General features: G+C 57.1%; 3 protein-coding genes across 3 annotated transcripts in view; all 3 read right to left on the bottom strand.

Moving 5' to 3' along the window:
- The window catches only part of LOC124966922 (leukocyte immunoglobulin-like receptor subfamily B member 3), a 106,771-nt gene that overhangs the window by 33,040 nt on the left and 57,734 nt on the right, over positions 1-15,997 (bottom strand). The window lies entirely within an intron of this gene.
- On the bottom strand, positions 800-5,102 carry LOC124966914 (leukocyte immunoglobulin-like receptor subfamily A member 6). Its single transcript, XM_047528794.1, has 7 exons — positions 4,995-5,102; positions 4,768-4,803; positions 4,335-4,616; positions 3,962-4,261; positions 3,471-3,752; positions 2,911-3,210; positions 800-1,153 (listed from the first exon to the last, which is right to left on the bottom strand). Exons 1-7 carry the CDS (start codon positions 5,041-5,043, stop codon positions 1,017-1,019), a joined length of 1,386 nt encoding a protein of 461 aa, XP_047384750.1. The 5' UTR covers positions 5,044-5,102; the 3' UTR covers positions 800-1,016.
- On the bottom strand, positions 9,151-10,301 carry LOC124966932 (leukocyte immunoglobulin-like receptor subfamily A member 5). The gene is made up of 4 exons (XM_047528839.1): positions 10,205-10,301; positions 10,011-10,046; positions 9,553-9,837; positions 9,151-9,417 (listed from the first exon to the last, which is right to left on the bottom strand). Exons 1-4 carry the CDS (start codon positions 10,281-10,283, stop codon positions 9,215-9,217), a joined length of 603 nt encoding a protein of 200 aa, XP_047384795.1. The 5' UTR covers positions 10,284-10,301; the 3' UTR covers positions 9,151-9,214.

Raw genomic sequence — 15,997 nt, 5'->3', positions numbered from 1 at the left:
GCCTCAGCAAATCCAACCAGCAGGTGCAAGAGTCACACAGCGTGACCAAGGGGCGCGTGTCCCAGGTGTGCAGAGCAGTTCATCATCCAAAGTCCATTAATGTGATCCATCACAGCAACGGGTGACAAGGAGCGTTCCCTGCAAGTCACCTCACAGCTGGAGGAAAAGCCCTGCTCAGGATCCACAGCATTTGTCAGAGAAAAGCCCTCAGTGAGTCAGGAGAGGAGCAGAGCCTCACCCTGACTAGGAAGAGCCCAGAGAGCCAAGGCCCAGGTCCCAGCTGAGGTGAGAAGCCACCTGCTCCCACTCCATCAGGGCAGCCAGGAGCCCCTGAGTCTCAGCCTTGTGCTCCTGTCCCCAGGACCCAGGGACAGGAGTGAGGGGAGCTAGGTGTCCGGGTGGGAGGAAGGAGGGGATCAGCTTGTTCACAGTGTCACCATGAGCAACGCGAGGACCTAGGGATTCAATGAAGAAAGGAAACCCTGCAGGACTCAGGGAGCCATGCCAGCCAGGGGACTCTAGAAGTTCCAGCTGGATGGTTTCTAAGACCAGCAGTGAGCAGAGGAATCTGGACTTAGAGCCAGCACTTGGGTGACCTGGTGATACCTGGGCACGTGGAGGTGGCCAGGAGGGACGTGGACAGTAACAGCAAACACTCAGCAAGACTCCCGGGTTTTTCACGTGACTTTTTCAGAGCCATGCCACAGTACCAGCACCCGTTACTCAGTCCTCAGACACCAGCCTGTGGCTCCACCTCCGTGTTTCAGGGAAGCTGCACAGACAGTCCCCGAGGGGGACAGGCTCCTGGAGGGCTGCAGAGAGCGGTGGGCCAGCCCTGTGTGCTCACAGCACTGTGGGGAAGACTGTGCAGCCAGCACCCAGCCGTCCTGACCCAGCCACCTTTGCTGCCTGGACAGGGTCAGGGTGCAGCCCCAGCTGAGCCAGCTGGTCTGCAGACCTCTGGATGGTCCTTCATCTCCCACTCTGCACTCTGAGTGCTGCCTGTTCTCTGCTGTTCACCTCCTGGCTGCATCTTGGGTCCCTCTCTGGTCATACTGAGCCTGAAACAGCAGGATCCCGAGGACCACCAGGACCAAGGCAGCCATGGCCATCCGGATGAGGTTCCCCACTGTGTAATCCTGGGGAGGGGAGCCTGGGAATGTGGACACAGAGGGCAGAGGTCAGGGCAGACCCAAATCACCCCAGGATCCCCCACATCCACCCAGGAAAGCCGCCCCCCTAGCCAGCACTGGACCCTGAGAACCAGCCCCAGGGCTGAGAATCCTCCTGACTCCCTGTCCTGGGGTCTGAGCTGCTCTGTGATGGGCGGAAGGTCTCAGTGTCTCCTGAGAATCAAGGTAGAGGAGGGGCTGTGTGAAGTCGAGGACCCTGTCCTGCCTGGACCCCCACCCTGGGCTCTTCTCACACAGGACTCTACGGAGCCCCTGAGAGCCCTTCCCTGCTGCTCGGGGTCCCCTCTCCTCCTCTCCCTCGTTCGTCACCCTCACTGTGCTCTGTGAGTTCAGCACTGTGTCTGAGTCACATTGGAGCAAGTTCAGCTGAGCCCCAGAGCTCAGGGCTGGTGGGGAAAGTGGTCCCTGGTTCAGGGGTTCTCCTGTCCTGTGTGCTCTGCCCAGCCTGGGACTCTGGACCAGGTGACCACATGCTCTAGAGAGGAGAGTCCACTGGTTCCCCTCTTGTGGTTCTGAGGTCAGGGTTGCGGGCTGGTCCTTGCGGCCACAACCACTGTGTCAGAGGAGGAAGAGGAGCAGTAGGAAAGGTGCAGAAAGGCTCTGAGCCTGGACAGGAACCTCCTGGCCCCTCCCAGTCCCTGGACATTGTGAATGAAGAGAGGCCACTTCACGCACAGCATGCTGGGCCTTGGCAGAAGTCACCTGCATCCCTGTCCATGACACCACATGGCCTCAGCCCTCTAGGCACAGAGCTATGAGGAAACTGAGGCTCACCCAGGTCCCCAGCAGGAGAAGCAGAGCTGGGGCCTGAGCTGGGGGAGTCTGACTTCCTGTCTCCTTCCCTCCACCAGAGCTCAGCCCGAGCTGCAGGGAAGGAGCCTGGACACCCTGATGGCCCTGAGCCCTCCCTGCACAGGGTCATGTCACTGCACAGAGGGGACAGTGCCTGCAGGTTCAGGTCCTGGGGCTTCCCTGGGTGCCTACTCTCCAGCAGGGCACAGCCCAGGTCAGCACTGAGGGGAATTGAAGGTCAGGGCCAGGCCTTTCCTGTGCACTTGGGGACTCTGAGCCCAAGGGGAGGGGCTGTCCAGGTCAGCGTGTCCAGAGGAGGCTGCTCCACCCCAGCTCAGCCCTGTCCTGGGACCCACCTCGGGCCAGAGCCCCTCACTTACCACTCTGGGGTCCGGGGTCAGTGGGGGTGAGGGGCTGTTCCTCAGGGCCTCCTGGGGTGGGTGGGAGGTGAGGGCTGGGCTGCCTGCTCCCCACTTCAGTTGACTGCTCATCCTCAGGCTGGGCCCTGTGCCACCTGTGCCTTGACCCACCCACGTGCCTCCAAGCCCTGAGTCCCGGGTCCTGAGGTCCCACCCACCCCTGTACCACAGACAGAGGTCTAGCCGCCTGGGATGGAGGCCTGTGCTGCTTCCTGTCCTGCCTTGTCCCGTGGTGAGGGGCCGTGGAGACAGGTGGAACATTGGAGAGGGGTCCCTCTGGCCTTTCTGTTGGTGGTCTCCCCTGAGCCTTGCCAGCCACCCTCTGCCACCAAGTCCCTGCAGGGCTTCAGGGCTGAGGCTTGGAGGGGAGGCCCAGGAGGGAGCTTCCCCGTCCTCTCCTCTTCTCACTGTCCCTTCCTCTGGGGTCTCCTCCGACCCCAGCACTGGGCTCCCCTGGGGACAGACCTGGAACTGGCCGTGAGCACAAGAAAGAATGGGGACCTCACCTGCCACCACGAGCTCCAGGGGCTCACTGGGCTGGGACAGCAGGTAGGGGTGGTCACTTTTTGAGCCGTAGCACCTGTAGGTGCCCCCGTGGACCAAGGTCACAGCACTCAGCGAGAAGCTGGCTTGAGAAGGCGCAGTCCTCTTCTGCCCGGGGCGGCGCTGGGGAGGAGCCCCTGACCCCTCCTTGGACAGGAGGAAGGTGTCAAGCCCCACCTCAGAAAGACACTGCAGGGTCACATTCTGCCCCCAGGCCACTGATGGCCCTGGGTGGGCCCTCAGGGAAGGTTTCTGGTACATTCCTGGAAGGAGGAAGGCCTGGTGTGTGGAGCAGCCCCTGCCGTGTGCCCTTGACCTTGACCTGCCCCTGGGACTCTGGGGCCCCTTTCTCTGCACCTCTCTGTTTGGGCTTCTCCAGTTTTTCAGTGTCTCCGTCCCTCTCCCCCCACCCCTCAGCCTCTACTGCAGGACCTTTCTGCTGGACCCCCACCACTACCAGCCAGAGCCCTGACCCAGCACCCGAGCAGACCACCAGGACGTGGGGACGGGCAGGGCTCCTCACCTGCTACCAGGATGTCCAGGGGAGCGCTGGGGGCTGACCACGTGGAGGAGAGGCTGTGTCCCCCATAGCATCTGTATCTGCCCCCCTGGGAGTGACCCACGGGGCCCAGGGGGAAGACGGGACTGTGCTGCCCATCAAGGCGCGGGGGCACTGTGGGCTCTGAGTCGTTGACCAGAGCAAATCTGTCGAAGCTGGACCCCGAGTGACACTGGAGGGTCACGCTGTCCCCAGAGAGCAGCAGCGAGCCGGGCTGGGCTGTGAGGGAGGGTTGCCTGTCCACACCTGAGCACACAACAGTGTTGTCACAGGGATACTCCGTGTGCCCGCTGGGGCCTGCAGGAGGGCATTCCTGGTGCCCACCCCACGCTCCTGCCCTGTGGTTCTGCCCCAGGAGATCCGGGTCACTGGGCAGCCCATCAGGGTGCCCTGGACTCACGGCTTTGGTCCTTCTGGGGCCCAGGAAAGGGTGGAGCTTGCAGAGGATTCCTCACCTGTGACCTGGAGCTCCAGGGGGTTGCTGGGCTGTGACCACAGGAAGCCATTGTGGCTGGAGGAGCCGTAGCACCTGTAGGTGCCCCCGTGGGTGTGGGTCACGGGGTCCAGGGAGAACAGGCTGAGCCACCTCCCCCGAGAGAGGCTCGGTGCCATGGGCTGGGGTGTTGCGGCTCCTCCCTCCTTCAGCAGGTAGGACGTGCCGGACGTGTCCCTTAGGCTGCACAGGAGGGTCACCTTCTCTCCCAAGGCCACCACGGGGCTCGGGTGGGCTGAGAGGAGGGGTGCGCTGTACATTCCTGAGGGAGGGGACAGCTCGTGAAAGGGTGCCGGGGAGCCCACAGTGGGGAGGGGGCAGCTCCTCGCTCCTACCCGTCACCACCAGCTGCAGGGCGTCACTCTGCCTGGACCAGCTGCCCGAGATGCCATAGGCACAGCGGTACAGCCCCGCGGTGTCCCAGTGTGCGGATCCGAGGGGGAAGCTGGCCTTGTCTCTGGAGTCCCACGGGGCCCAGGTGTCATATGCAGGGGCCCCAGCTTTGAACAGACGGTAGGTGTCCGCCCGCAGGGACCCCTGACACCAGATGGTCACTGGGCTCCCCGTGGCAACCATGGGGCCAGGGTCAGCCCAGATGAGGGGCTTGGGGAGGGTTCCTGAAAAGGAATGGGACCTGGGGTTCAGGGAGGTCTCCCCGCCTGCTGGTCAGCCCAAGGCCCTCAGACTGGCCACCACCGCAGGCCACAGACTCCCCTCTCCCAAGCCCCCAGGAGGCTCGCTGGCTGAACCAGGAGGCCTGAGACTCACCTGCCGCTGTCTTGGCCCACAGGCCCCGACACAGCCCTGGAAGAGAGCAGGCCCTTGAGATGGTCCCCAGGTGAACCCAGGGGTCTCGGGACCACCACGGCGCGGCGCCTGCCTCTGCCTCAGCCGCGACCTGCGCGCCATCCTCTCCCTGGTCTGGTCCTCTGAGCCTGAGCTCCAGGCTCTCAGGGGCAGCCCAGGAGGGGCCCGTCCCTGTCCCCAGAGCTCACCCAGGCAGAGGAGGGCGGTGAGAGCGGGGGTCTGGGTGCGGCCTGCCATGGTCCCGGTGGGCAGAGCTGAGCCTGGGGGTCAGCGACCGATGGCCTCTGGGCTCGTGTTGCAACTGGAGGTTCCTCTTCAGCGGCTGCACTGGAGGGGGCCGTCCTGCCCCCGGGGCTCTGGGTTGTGCCCGAGGACAGGGCTGAGGAAGCAGAGGCTCTGGACCTTTCAGAGCAGGTCTGAGCCCAGCGGCCCTGTGCTCTGCTGCCTGGCCTGTCCCCACCTCACCGGCCTGACCAGGGAGGCCTACAGGGCCTCAGGCAGGGGCCCTGCCCAGTCTCACTCAGTTCTAGACCGTGGCCTGGGCCACCTCCCTCTGCTGAGCTCTTGGGTGCAGGTTCTCTTCCTCTGCCGGGCACCCCAGGCCTGCGAGCGGTCACCACAGGCAGGCAGGCCCGGGAGCCAGAGCCGCCAGCGAGGCAGACGGTCTTCCTGGACACACGAGCCAGGGTGGACGGGGGTCCTGGGCGAGCTGTGTCGAGGACATGGACCCAACACGTGTGTGTCTCCACCATGTGGTGGTGGCTGGACAGCAGTAGATCCACAGGGAACACCACCGTCAGCAGGGCCAGAATGGACCCTCGCGGTCCCCTGGGTCGCGGCCCTCGTCAACAGGTCTGTGATTCCATCTTAATTTCTAACCTCTGAACCTCAGGTCACACACCCCTCACACCATGATGTGTAAATAGGTCATGGAAGGTCGAAGACAGGGTCAGAGTGCCACAGGGTCGCAGGACGCTGAGCCAGAGGTGAGAGCAGACCAGCAGGACGTGGGACCAGGCAGGGGTCCCTCACCTGCTACCAGGATGTCCAGGGCGCTGGGGGCTGGTGGGCAGAGAAGGTTGTTTTTTGGTGCTGAGGATGGAACCCCGGGCTGCTTCACACGGAGCCACATCCCCAGCCCTTTCTAATTCTTTATTTGGTGACAGGGTCTCACGTGAGGTCCCAGGTGAGGCCCGGGTCCAGGGCACCTTGAAGCAATGGGCTTCAGGAGGAAGGGCCTGGGCAGAGCTCAGAGGGACAGCAGGAACAGGGCTCTCTTCTGGATGCTCCGCCACACAGGAACAAGGGACTCCCTGGGGGACCACGGCGGCGTCTGCCAGGCCGACCCTGGAGTGCTCTGGTCGGCCCTCTGCCGGGTGGTCCCTGGGGTCTGTGGGCTGACGGCCCAACGGTTCTGCACTGCGGAGGAAGGAGTGGCTCCTCGTCCTCCTGGGTCCAGGCTGTGGACAGCAGCCCTCCATGTCAGGTGGGCTCAGGGCGCGGCCGTGAGCAGGGTGGATGCAGCCTGTGTCCCTGGGCAGTGTCGTGTGCAGCGTTGGCTCTAGAGCAGGACTGTCCTGTGCAGCAGTCGAGAGCATCTCTGGCCTGAGTGTCACCGGCCGAGGTGCCGCAGAGCTGTGGACGAGGGCTGGGGAGGGACGAGGTGGATGGAGGGTGGGACCAGGGGCGGGGGAGCCGGCTCTGCAGGGTTGAGAGGACCAGGCTGGGCAGGGCCAGGAGGGCTGGCGTGGCGGCGTGGACAGGGCGTCTGGAGCCTTCTCCAGGCCTGGGCTGTGCCGATGGCCAGGGGTCGTGGGCAGGAGGGCTCCAGCTGCACTGCCCGGCGTTAGCCCTGCCGGGGAGGAAACGCCCAGGGCTGGGGTGCCTCCCCTCCATGCTGGGCTGGCGGGAGCCACCAGCGGGTGTCACAGGACAACCCAGGAGAGGAGCCTGGGAGGTGCTGGGAGACTCAAGGCCCCACGGAGGGGCGCCTGGTTCCCTGGCCCGAGAGGGGCTCTGCTTCTCCATTTCCTCCCATCTCCCCGCTTGTTTCAAGTCCCCTTCGCTCCGAGTCCCCTCTCCCTCTCAGCCCCCTCCTCCCCTGGGCGGGACCCCGTCTTGGACAGGAGCCCCAGGCCCTGGTTAAGGAGCCACGGAGCACCGATCCAGAGGCTGCCACCGAAGACGCCACGCGGGGTGACAGTCCTGTCAGCCTCGAGGGGACGTCCCCGACCGGTCTCCATGTCCCGCTTGTTCCCACTGCAGTGACCTCTGCTCTCTGTTGGTCCGAGGACCTGGGTGACTGGGGCGTGGTCTCCAGTGCCTGGTGGGGCTGTGAGGACCGTGGGGGGGAGGCTCTGGGGTGGTGAGGGTGACAGTGTCCAGAGCCCGGAGCTGACGGGAGCCACACTCCAAAGCCTGCTCCTGCTGCTACCCCAGAAGAGGGAGTGGGGTGCACGCTGGGCCTGTGGGCGCAGCCCAAGCCAAGGAGAAGGTGCTGGAGGAGCGGGACCCAGGGAGCAGGCAGAGGCCGACGCTGAGCGGCTGGGGCCTGATGGGCTCCCTCTCTGAGGAGCTGAGGACTGAGCCTGGGCCTGCTGGTGGCTGGGACCTGACCTCCACACAGGGACCTCAGCCGTGGGCTTTGGAGCCTCAGGCATCGCAGGGGTGGCGTCCGCGACTCCAGCAGGGCGGCCTGGGGAGAAAGCAGGCGCTGCAGGAATCTCAGGCTCGTGCAGTGGTGAGTGAAAACCTCAGGAGCCCGTTCCACAGCAGGAGGAGACGGTGGGTAGAAATCAGGGACCTGGAAGTGAGACCCAGGCAGGCCCAGGACGGAGCAGACTGGAAAAGAGCCCCGAGGACAGTGCTTGGAGAGAGAGCCCCGACTCACCAGGTCCCCAGTCCATTCTGAGTTTGAGGAGGAGGCAGACGCCAGGCACAGGCTGCACTCGTGTGGTCACAGAGGCCGGGGAGGCTGAGGCAGGAGGATCCCCAGTTCAAAGCCAGCCTCAGCAACGCAGCCAGACCCTCAGCGCCGTCAAAGCTCAATGAGACCCTGACTCAAAGTACAAAGTACAAAGTGCTGGGGCTGCGGCTCTGTGGTGGAGCCCTGGGTTCAACCCCAGTCCCGAACATGAGAGGCCAGGGTGGGGAGGCGAATGGCGGGAGCGGATGGAGGGACCCAAGCTCTGCTGGAAGTGAAGGAGACCAAGGGCAGCAGCAGCAGCAAAGGCTCTGGAAAGAGCTGGTCCTGGAGAGCAGGTGGGGACTCCAGGTGACTCATCCTCAAGACCAAGGGCCATGGAGCGAGCGGCACAGGCAGCAGACACTGCAGAGCAAGGAAGCTCAGGACCTGGCCCTCCCCACGAGGGGCCACTAGCTGGCAAACCCGTCAGAATTGGCTTTGGCAGGACTCTGATCTGGTGGGCGGTTAAAGCAACCGGGGGTCCTGGTGAAGAGGACGCAGCTGCTGCTGGCAGCACAGCACGGTGGGCTCTGGCTGCCCCGCTGCCCCAGGCCGCAGCTCCAGGGGCTGTGGCAGATCTGGGGCCCTGGTGGCACCATGGTGCTCGCCTGGGAGAGCAGGGGCCTGCGTGTCCACCTGCCTGCCAGCCGCCCTCAGAGTCCCGGCCAGGGTGGCTCTCCTCCTGACGGGCGTGCCCAGGGCTGCAGCGGCCTCCCAGGGAGGACTTGACCAAAGGCAGTTTTCACTATCATTTATGTAGCGGGACCTGTTTGAACCCGGGCCTCATGCGTACTGGGCCTGCTCTACCACTGAGCCCATCCCAGCCGCGTCTCTTAGGTTTGGAGACAGGGTTTGCCTCAGCTGCAGAGACCGGCCTTGAACGTGTGATCTCCTGCCCTCGCCTCCCAGGGAGCAGGGATTACAGGCATGTGCCACTGTGCCAGCTACCAAAAGTACTCAGGACACAGCTCTGGGATGCCCTAACTGGAGAAAAGGGACTCTGTTTGGACAAGGAGCAGATCAGGAATCCTAGGGAGGAGGAGAGGGGAAAGGGGAAATGCAGGAAGCAAGGGCTCCCGCAGCTCCCGGGTATTCCAAGGAATAGAGCGGGACGTGTGTGCACGCGCAGGATGCGTGCTCGGAGAGACCCTCACTATCTTGATTAATTTTTTTCCTAGGTGTTTAAAATTTTTTTAAAGTTATTGTGATTGGAATTGTGTTTTTATCATGAATGGGTGATGAATTCTGTCAAAGGATTTCTCTGCATCTAATGCAATGACTAAGTGATTTTGTTCTTAATTCTATATGTGGTATTGATTTTCTTTATTGATTTGCTTATGTTAAAACATCCTTGCATTCTTGGGATAAAACAAACATGGTAATGATAAACATTCTTCTTAATATGTTCTGGAATATGATTTGCTACTATTTTATTAAGAAATTTCACAGGGCCCACTGAGAACTGAGCCTGGAACTGCCCACTGGGGTCAGCTGTGAGTCCAGGGTCCAGGTGAGCTTGTGTCCTCCTTCCTTAGTGAGAACAAACCTGCCATATTCCAGCCCTGAGCCACACTGGAGGGTCACGTTCCCTCCTGAGGTCACCACAGGGCTGGGCAGGGCTGAGAGCCAGGTTTTGATGTAGGATCCTAGCAGAGAAGGAGGCAGGTGTTAATGGGCTCCCTCCTCCACACTGTCCCCAGCTGGGCTGTGACAGGGACAAGTGGGAGCAGACCCCTTCCTGAGGGCAGAGCCAGGGGCTGGGACCCCAAGTGTCCTCTCACCTGTCACCACCAGCTCCAGGGGGTCACTGTGCTCTGACCAGCCAGCAGGGCTGTGATAGTAGCATTGATATCGCCCTGCATGGTGCTGTGTCATGGTTGGGATGGGGAACTTGGTCTTGTTCCTGGTCTTCTGTGGGATCTGTCTGTCCCAGGGCACTGAGCTTCCATCTTTCTCCAGATGGTACTCCTCGGTCTCCAGGGTCCCTTCACACCAGAGGGTCACTGGCCTCCCCCACGTGATCACAGATCCTGGCTCAGCCCACAGGGTGGGCTTGGGGAGGGTCCCTGCAAGGGAATCCGAGGCTGGGTCCCAGCACAGCCCCTCAGATCCCAGCCCTCAGCCCAGCTCCCTCCAGGCTCCCCAGCCTCAGCCCACAGCTGCTGTTCTCCATCCACTGCCCAGGGTGGCTCCTGGTCCCCAGGGAGGAGCAGGACCTGGGCCAGCTGGGGACACTCACCTTGCTGCCCTCGGATCCCGGGGCCCAGACTCAGCCCTGGAAGAGAGTTCCTGTGAGAGGGGAGCCCTGAGGCCTGAGCAGGCCCTCTCCTCCCCAGAGCCTCCTGGGCCCTGAGTCCCCTCTTGGCCAGGGCCTGGCTGTGGGCTGGGGTCCCTCCCAGAACAGGGTGTCCCCTCCCCTTCTTCACTTCTCACCAAGGCAGAGCAGAGCCGTGAGGGTGGGGGTCACGGCATCTCCTGCCCAGGTCCTGGCTCTGCAGATGGAGGAGGTCATAGAGCATGGACAGAAGGTCACAGGATGTGGCCACTTGGAGGCTTGGTTCCGCCTGTCATGGGGTGTCACAATAACAGCTCCACAGGAAGGGGAACTGTTGTCCCCCTGGTATCTTGTCTCCTGTTTCCCCAGCACTGTGTGGGTGGGCCTGGGCTCCCTGCAGGAGCTCAGACAGCAATGGTGCCTGTCCTCACCCCTCCACTGTCTGCCTGATCTGTCCTCATCCCTGCAGGGCCAGGAGGCAGCAGCCAGTGCACCTGGTGCCCTCCTGAGCCAGCCCCTTCCAGCTGAGGGTGACCTGGGGTAGGTCCTCCCTTCTCAGGGGCACCTTCTGTCCATCCTTGGTGGTCGGTTCTTGGGTCTTGGCTGGGGCCATTGGTCTCCCAGTCCTGGAGATGGTTTAGGGAAGATGCAGGTCCCCCCTCAGGTGGGCACAGAGCAGCAGACCCTGAGCACCTGGCTGTGCAGTCAGCTGGAGCTCTGCTGGGGGCACAGAGAGGGACAGGGACCAGGGAGCTCCTCACCTCTCCTCCTGGTGCTGGTGTGGATGTCCTCTGCTAAATGGTCCCCTTTGGGGCTTCCCCTCTCCTTAGCAGCAGAACCCCCCTCATCTCCGTGGGATGGAATCTGAGGCCTCCTGCCTCCTGGGAACCCCTGTCTCCTGGGCAGGGTGCCCCTCGGGGGCCAGGCTCCAGCTCAGTGCCAGCTCATTTCCACTGTGGTGTCGTCCTGCATAGGGACATCTGGCCTCCCAGACCCCGCGTCCAGTGTGGAGCCCGTTCTCTGCACCTCACGACCTGGAGTGTGGGGTCAGCAGGGTCTGGACACGGATGGGCTCAGCCAGCTTCTCCTCCAGGGCAGGAGGCCAGCCTGGGTTCGGGCCGGGAGAGGTTGGTGGTGCTGGACTGGTGCCCACTCCGTGAGGCCCATCTGCTCTGAGCTCTCAGAGGTTGTCCCTGCCATGTCTGAAATGCACAGCTCTTCCCGTAAGAGCAGAGGAGGAGAATGGAGGGTTCCCCACATGGAGGAGGAGCCACAGGGAAGGATCCTCTGGGGTCTGGGGTCATCAACGGTCATCCCCTCTCCCCTCCTGTCCTCTCTCCTCCCCTACCCCTCCTATACTCTCCCCTGACCTTTCCCCTCCCCAACTCTCCCCTCCCTTCCTCCTCTCCTCCTTTCCTTCTCCCCCACCACAGGCTGGGGAGGGAACCCAGGGCTCCAACATGCTGAGTAAGTGACCTCCCACTGACCCAACCCCAGCACTTCCCCAAAGTTCTGACGTGTCCTGGTTTTATTTTTGTTTGTCCTGAAAGGCTCTCTAATCCCCCTTTGATGTCCTCTTTGTTCCAAGGGGGTTCAAGGAAGCCCCTGGTGGGCTCTGGTCTCCCTCTCAGGACCAGTTTCCAGATCCCTCCACTGAGGTCTGAGAAGGTGCCTGATGAGGCCGCAATGTTGTAAATCTGTGAGGCCCGTCCTGCACCTGCCTAGGTGGGCCCTGCGGAGGCCCTGGCTGTGCTGGAGGTTGACTGGCTCTTCCCTCAGCCCAGCTGCTCTCTGGTGTTCTTGCCTCAGGTCCTGTGTGCTCACGGGTCCTGTCTGGATGTGTGTCCAGCACTAAGGTGGGACCTGGGCACCTCCCGTCACCGCCTTTCTCAGCTTCCCCTCCTATCTGCCTGGGGCTTTTGCATTTTGTACCAGGGATTGTTGCAGGCAGGGGCACTTAGCCACTGAGCCACATCCCCAGCCCTTCTTATTTTTATTTAGAGTCAGGGTCTCCCTAAGATGCCCAGGCTGGCCTTGAACTTCCCCCTCCTGCCTCAGCCTCCCAAGTGCTGGGATCACAGCCTGGGCACAGGACACACCCAGCTCTGTTTCCTTGTGTATCTGAGTGCTGGTGGGGTGGGGGTGTCTCCATGATGTCACAGGTGGGTGATGGGTTGACGTTTTTATACTGCTTAATGTCCTTCTCTGTGTCTCAAGACTTGTGTTGACTCACAGTCTATTCTGCTGATGTGAATGTGGTTTTCTCTGCTCTCTCTTGGTTTCTGAATATTCCTTCCCATTTTCACCAGTACCCTCTGCGTTTCCTGAGCTGGGCCCAGGGGCAGGACCTGCAGTCCTGGCTCTGTGGGAGGGAGAGGAGGGAGGTCACTGGAGCCCAGGAGTTCAAGGACCTCAGGGCAGAGAGAGACTCTGACTCAACAATAAATGAACAAGTAAATGAACAAGTCAAGGAAACAAACAAAAGCACCAGGTTAAAGTGCATCTTGCAGACAGTGCGCAGTTGCCACTTGGTTTTCCCACATTTTCTACTGGGGCATTGTGGGTGGACATGTGGTGGGATTTGTGTTACACACTCAAACACGCTCACAGTCCAGCAGTATGACTGGACCTCTGTCCTCCCGTGGTCTCCTACTGTCCCTCCTCGTGCCCCTGGTCTCTTCCTCTGTTCTGCTGATCTACTTCCGATTTCCATCAGATCCCTCCATTCTTTCCTTCTCTCTCTCCAGCTTCCACATTTGAGAACAATCCTATGACCCTTGACATCTGAGTTTGGCTGATTCCACTTAACACCTTGCCCTCTGCTTCCATCCATTTCCTGCAGACGCCACCGTTTCATTCTCTTTATGGCTGAATACGACTCCACTGTGTGTGCCCACATGCTCTTGGTCCAGTCGTCACTGAAGGACACCGAGGCTGCTTCCCTAGTCTGGCTGTTGTGAGTTGTGCTGCTGTCAACCTGGGGTGTGGGTGTGTCAGTGCAGGAAGATGACGTTGATTCTTCAGGGAAATACTGAGGAGTGTGTAGCTGGGTCCCATGGCGGTTCCATGCCTCGTCCTCTGAGGATCCTCCACACTGATTTCCATGGTGGTTGGACTAACCAAGGTCCCACAAGGGTGTACAAGGGATCCTTTTTCTCCACATCTTGTCCAGCACTTACTATTTTATGTATTGTTGTGAGTGTCATTTTGTCTAATGGGAGATGAAATCTCAGAGTAGTTTGATTTTTATTTTCCTATTTGCTAATGATAATGAATATTTTTCATATATTTGGTGATCATTGTACCTGTGGTCAGGGTTGTTCTCCCAATAGCCATTTTTTGGGGCATTGTGTGACAGAGTCAACTGGCCAGCTTAATAAAGACTCTCAAATTTGGACTTCTCATTGGTAATTGGTCTGTTCTTAAGTTGCGCCCCATAACATTTGGAAGCCCCAGCGAGATCCTGGCTGCCTGGTGGGTAACTACCACTCACCACTGACCTGGAAACTCCTGCGGAGGGGAGAGGCCACAGCGGTGCTCCTAGGGGAAGGCCCCTGAGAGACGTTCCTCAGCCCCAGGCTGCATGGTCTGTGGAGCCCCGCCCCAGGACTGAACTAAATTCTCCGGGAGAGTCACCTGTTTCTGCACCCCTGGGGGACCCGTAAGTCTGTTTCTGGCGGATCCACATCTAGGGACTCTGAGGAAGGCTGGACGCAGCATTACTTCCCGAGTCTGGGGGTGGCAAGACGTTGCTCAGTCCCTCTGGTCTGGAATCTGGAGTGGCCACTTGTCCGTGTCTTTGGTGTTTTATCTGTTCTGTGTTTGTTTGTCCTTTTCTGTCTTTTTGTTGTCTCTAAGTGTAAGCATGGTCAGTCTCCCTCATGTCAGTCATGTGCTCCCCTCCAGTGCATGTTAACTCATTTCCAGGAATTCCAGAAGAGAGCCAGTGAGTACGGAACCTGCTGCAATGTCTTTTCTCTCTCTAAATTCTGTAGAGAGAATGACCAACTTTTGAGGTCAGATGGCCCCCTCAGGGGACCACCAAATTGTCTTTGGGCAGCCTGAACATCCTGATCAAATGTTTTATAGTCAAATTTGGGTAAAAAAAATGGTTAAAAATGTTTTTAGCCATGTTCGCTGAAGCTTACATTAAAATGTAAACTGCTGCCAATAGGAACTTCCAACTATTGGAGTTGGTCCACCAAAATGCCAGGCTAAAATTTTGATGGCTGCTGTCCAAGAGACCAGGAAAACCAGTTTAGAACAAGACTCCAACCTGAGGGGCTCTCCCAAGGAGACCAATGGAAGCAGCTCCCTTGCTGTCTCTTTGGGAAACTCCTTCAGGGAGGGATAAGGCATAACCTTTGTCTATATTCTCTTAATTCCTTTTCATCTCTGATGAGAGGGATCACATCAGGATGGAAGCCAAAAAAACTTTTAAAATTCTTTTGTTTTTGAGTTCATAATTTCGATCTGGTGCACCTAAGTTAATTTTTAATCAGACCTATTTTATTCAAATATAAAGTTTCCTTAATGCTCTGTTTCATTCAGATGCCAGTTTACAAGGGTTAACTCTCAATCTAATGGGTTTAAAAAATAAGCTATAAGGTCTTTGTCCTTCTGTTTATTTTATGTATATGTACACGGGTGTATTGTCATGTCTACATATATTTGGTACCAAAATTGACATATGAGCTCATAAATTAAAATTTTAAAAAATGGATCCAAATGCTTTTGATTTACATGATTTAAAAGGTTTTTAAATTGTATAAACAAAAGTATGGCTTTCAAGATACTAACACAGTTTTGTTTCCAGGTGGTCAAAAAATAAATAAAATGTTAATTTTATAAAATGTCTAATATCCTTTGTTTCTAGGTTCTTCTTCAACAGGAAAGAAATGACTGATATGGCTCAATACAATTTTCTGGTATCTTGGTTTTTAAAAAATAACTAAATTAGATTTAACATATATGGGATTGATCATGGATGTGTTTGTTAGAGACATCTGATTGGTTTAAAAAGTTAAAATGCTAACTGCACTCTTACCTCCTTAAATTCCACAAGGTAACATACTTAAAACATGTTTGGTGTTTTCATAAATTGGTAAATAAAAAAAGGGTTTAAATTTACATTATGTTATCACCAAAAACAGGATTACTAAAAGTCTTAACAGGTATTATTCTATATAAAGGGTCCAAAAATTTCAACTGTATTTAAATAGAGTTCTATAAGTAACAAAGTATTTCATTGGATTAAAATGGAGTAATTTATCTAAATTCAGAAATTTATAAGGGTTGTTTCAGAATATAAATTTTAAAAAAGGGGATCAACAGTTTAAAACATTACAAGGTTTTAGATATAAAAATATATTTAATAAAAATGTTTCTAGATAAAAAGTCTTTATGTGATAAAATAAGGCTGTAATACATCTAAGTAAACAAGACGAGTGTCTAAGTGATTAAAAAATGTTAATTAAGAGTAAATTTTAAAAGGTTTACGTGTAGATATAAGTAACACAACAGTTAAAACTATTCAAGGTTTTTCCTAAGGTCAAATATTAATGTACTGATATAAATCAAATTTCAGTCTATATGCTACAATGACCAATAATTCTGAAAACATTAATTTACTCTTAACATTTTATCTGTTAAGTTTTATTCTCTAGAACAGCTAGTCTTAAAAATTGGGGGTTTGTACAATTCTGGTTAAACAGCAACTGTTATTTTAGAGTATTGTACTACATTACAAAGTCTAAATTTTCTTTAAAAGTTAAACATGGTTAATATTAAAAACATCAATGCAATTATGATTCTGTTACTCTTTTTTACATATTAAATGTGTTCATATCTTCCAGATGTACAAGTCTTTAAAAGGTTTAAAAAAACATTTTATCAAGCTGGTGTTCTCCAACCTAAAGTTGTAATGGTAATTTTTTTTCTTCTTTTTTTTA

Source organism: Sciurus carolinensis, chromosome 16 (genome assembly GCF_902686445.1).
Source record: "Sciurus carolinensis chromosome 16, mSciCar1.2, whole genome shotgun sequence".
NCBI classification, from domain to species: Eukaryota; Metazoa; Chordata; class Mammalia; order Rodentia; family Sciuridae; genus Sciurus; species Sciurus carolinensis.
The sequence above is the reverse complement of the archived record's forward strand: the minus strand, read 5'-3'. Positions and strand labels throughout refer to the sequence as shown.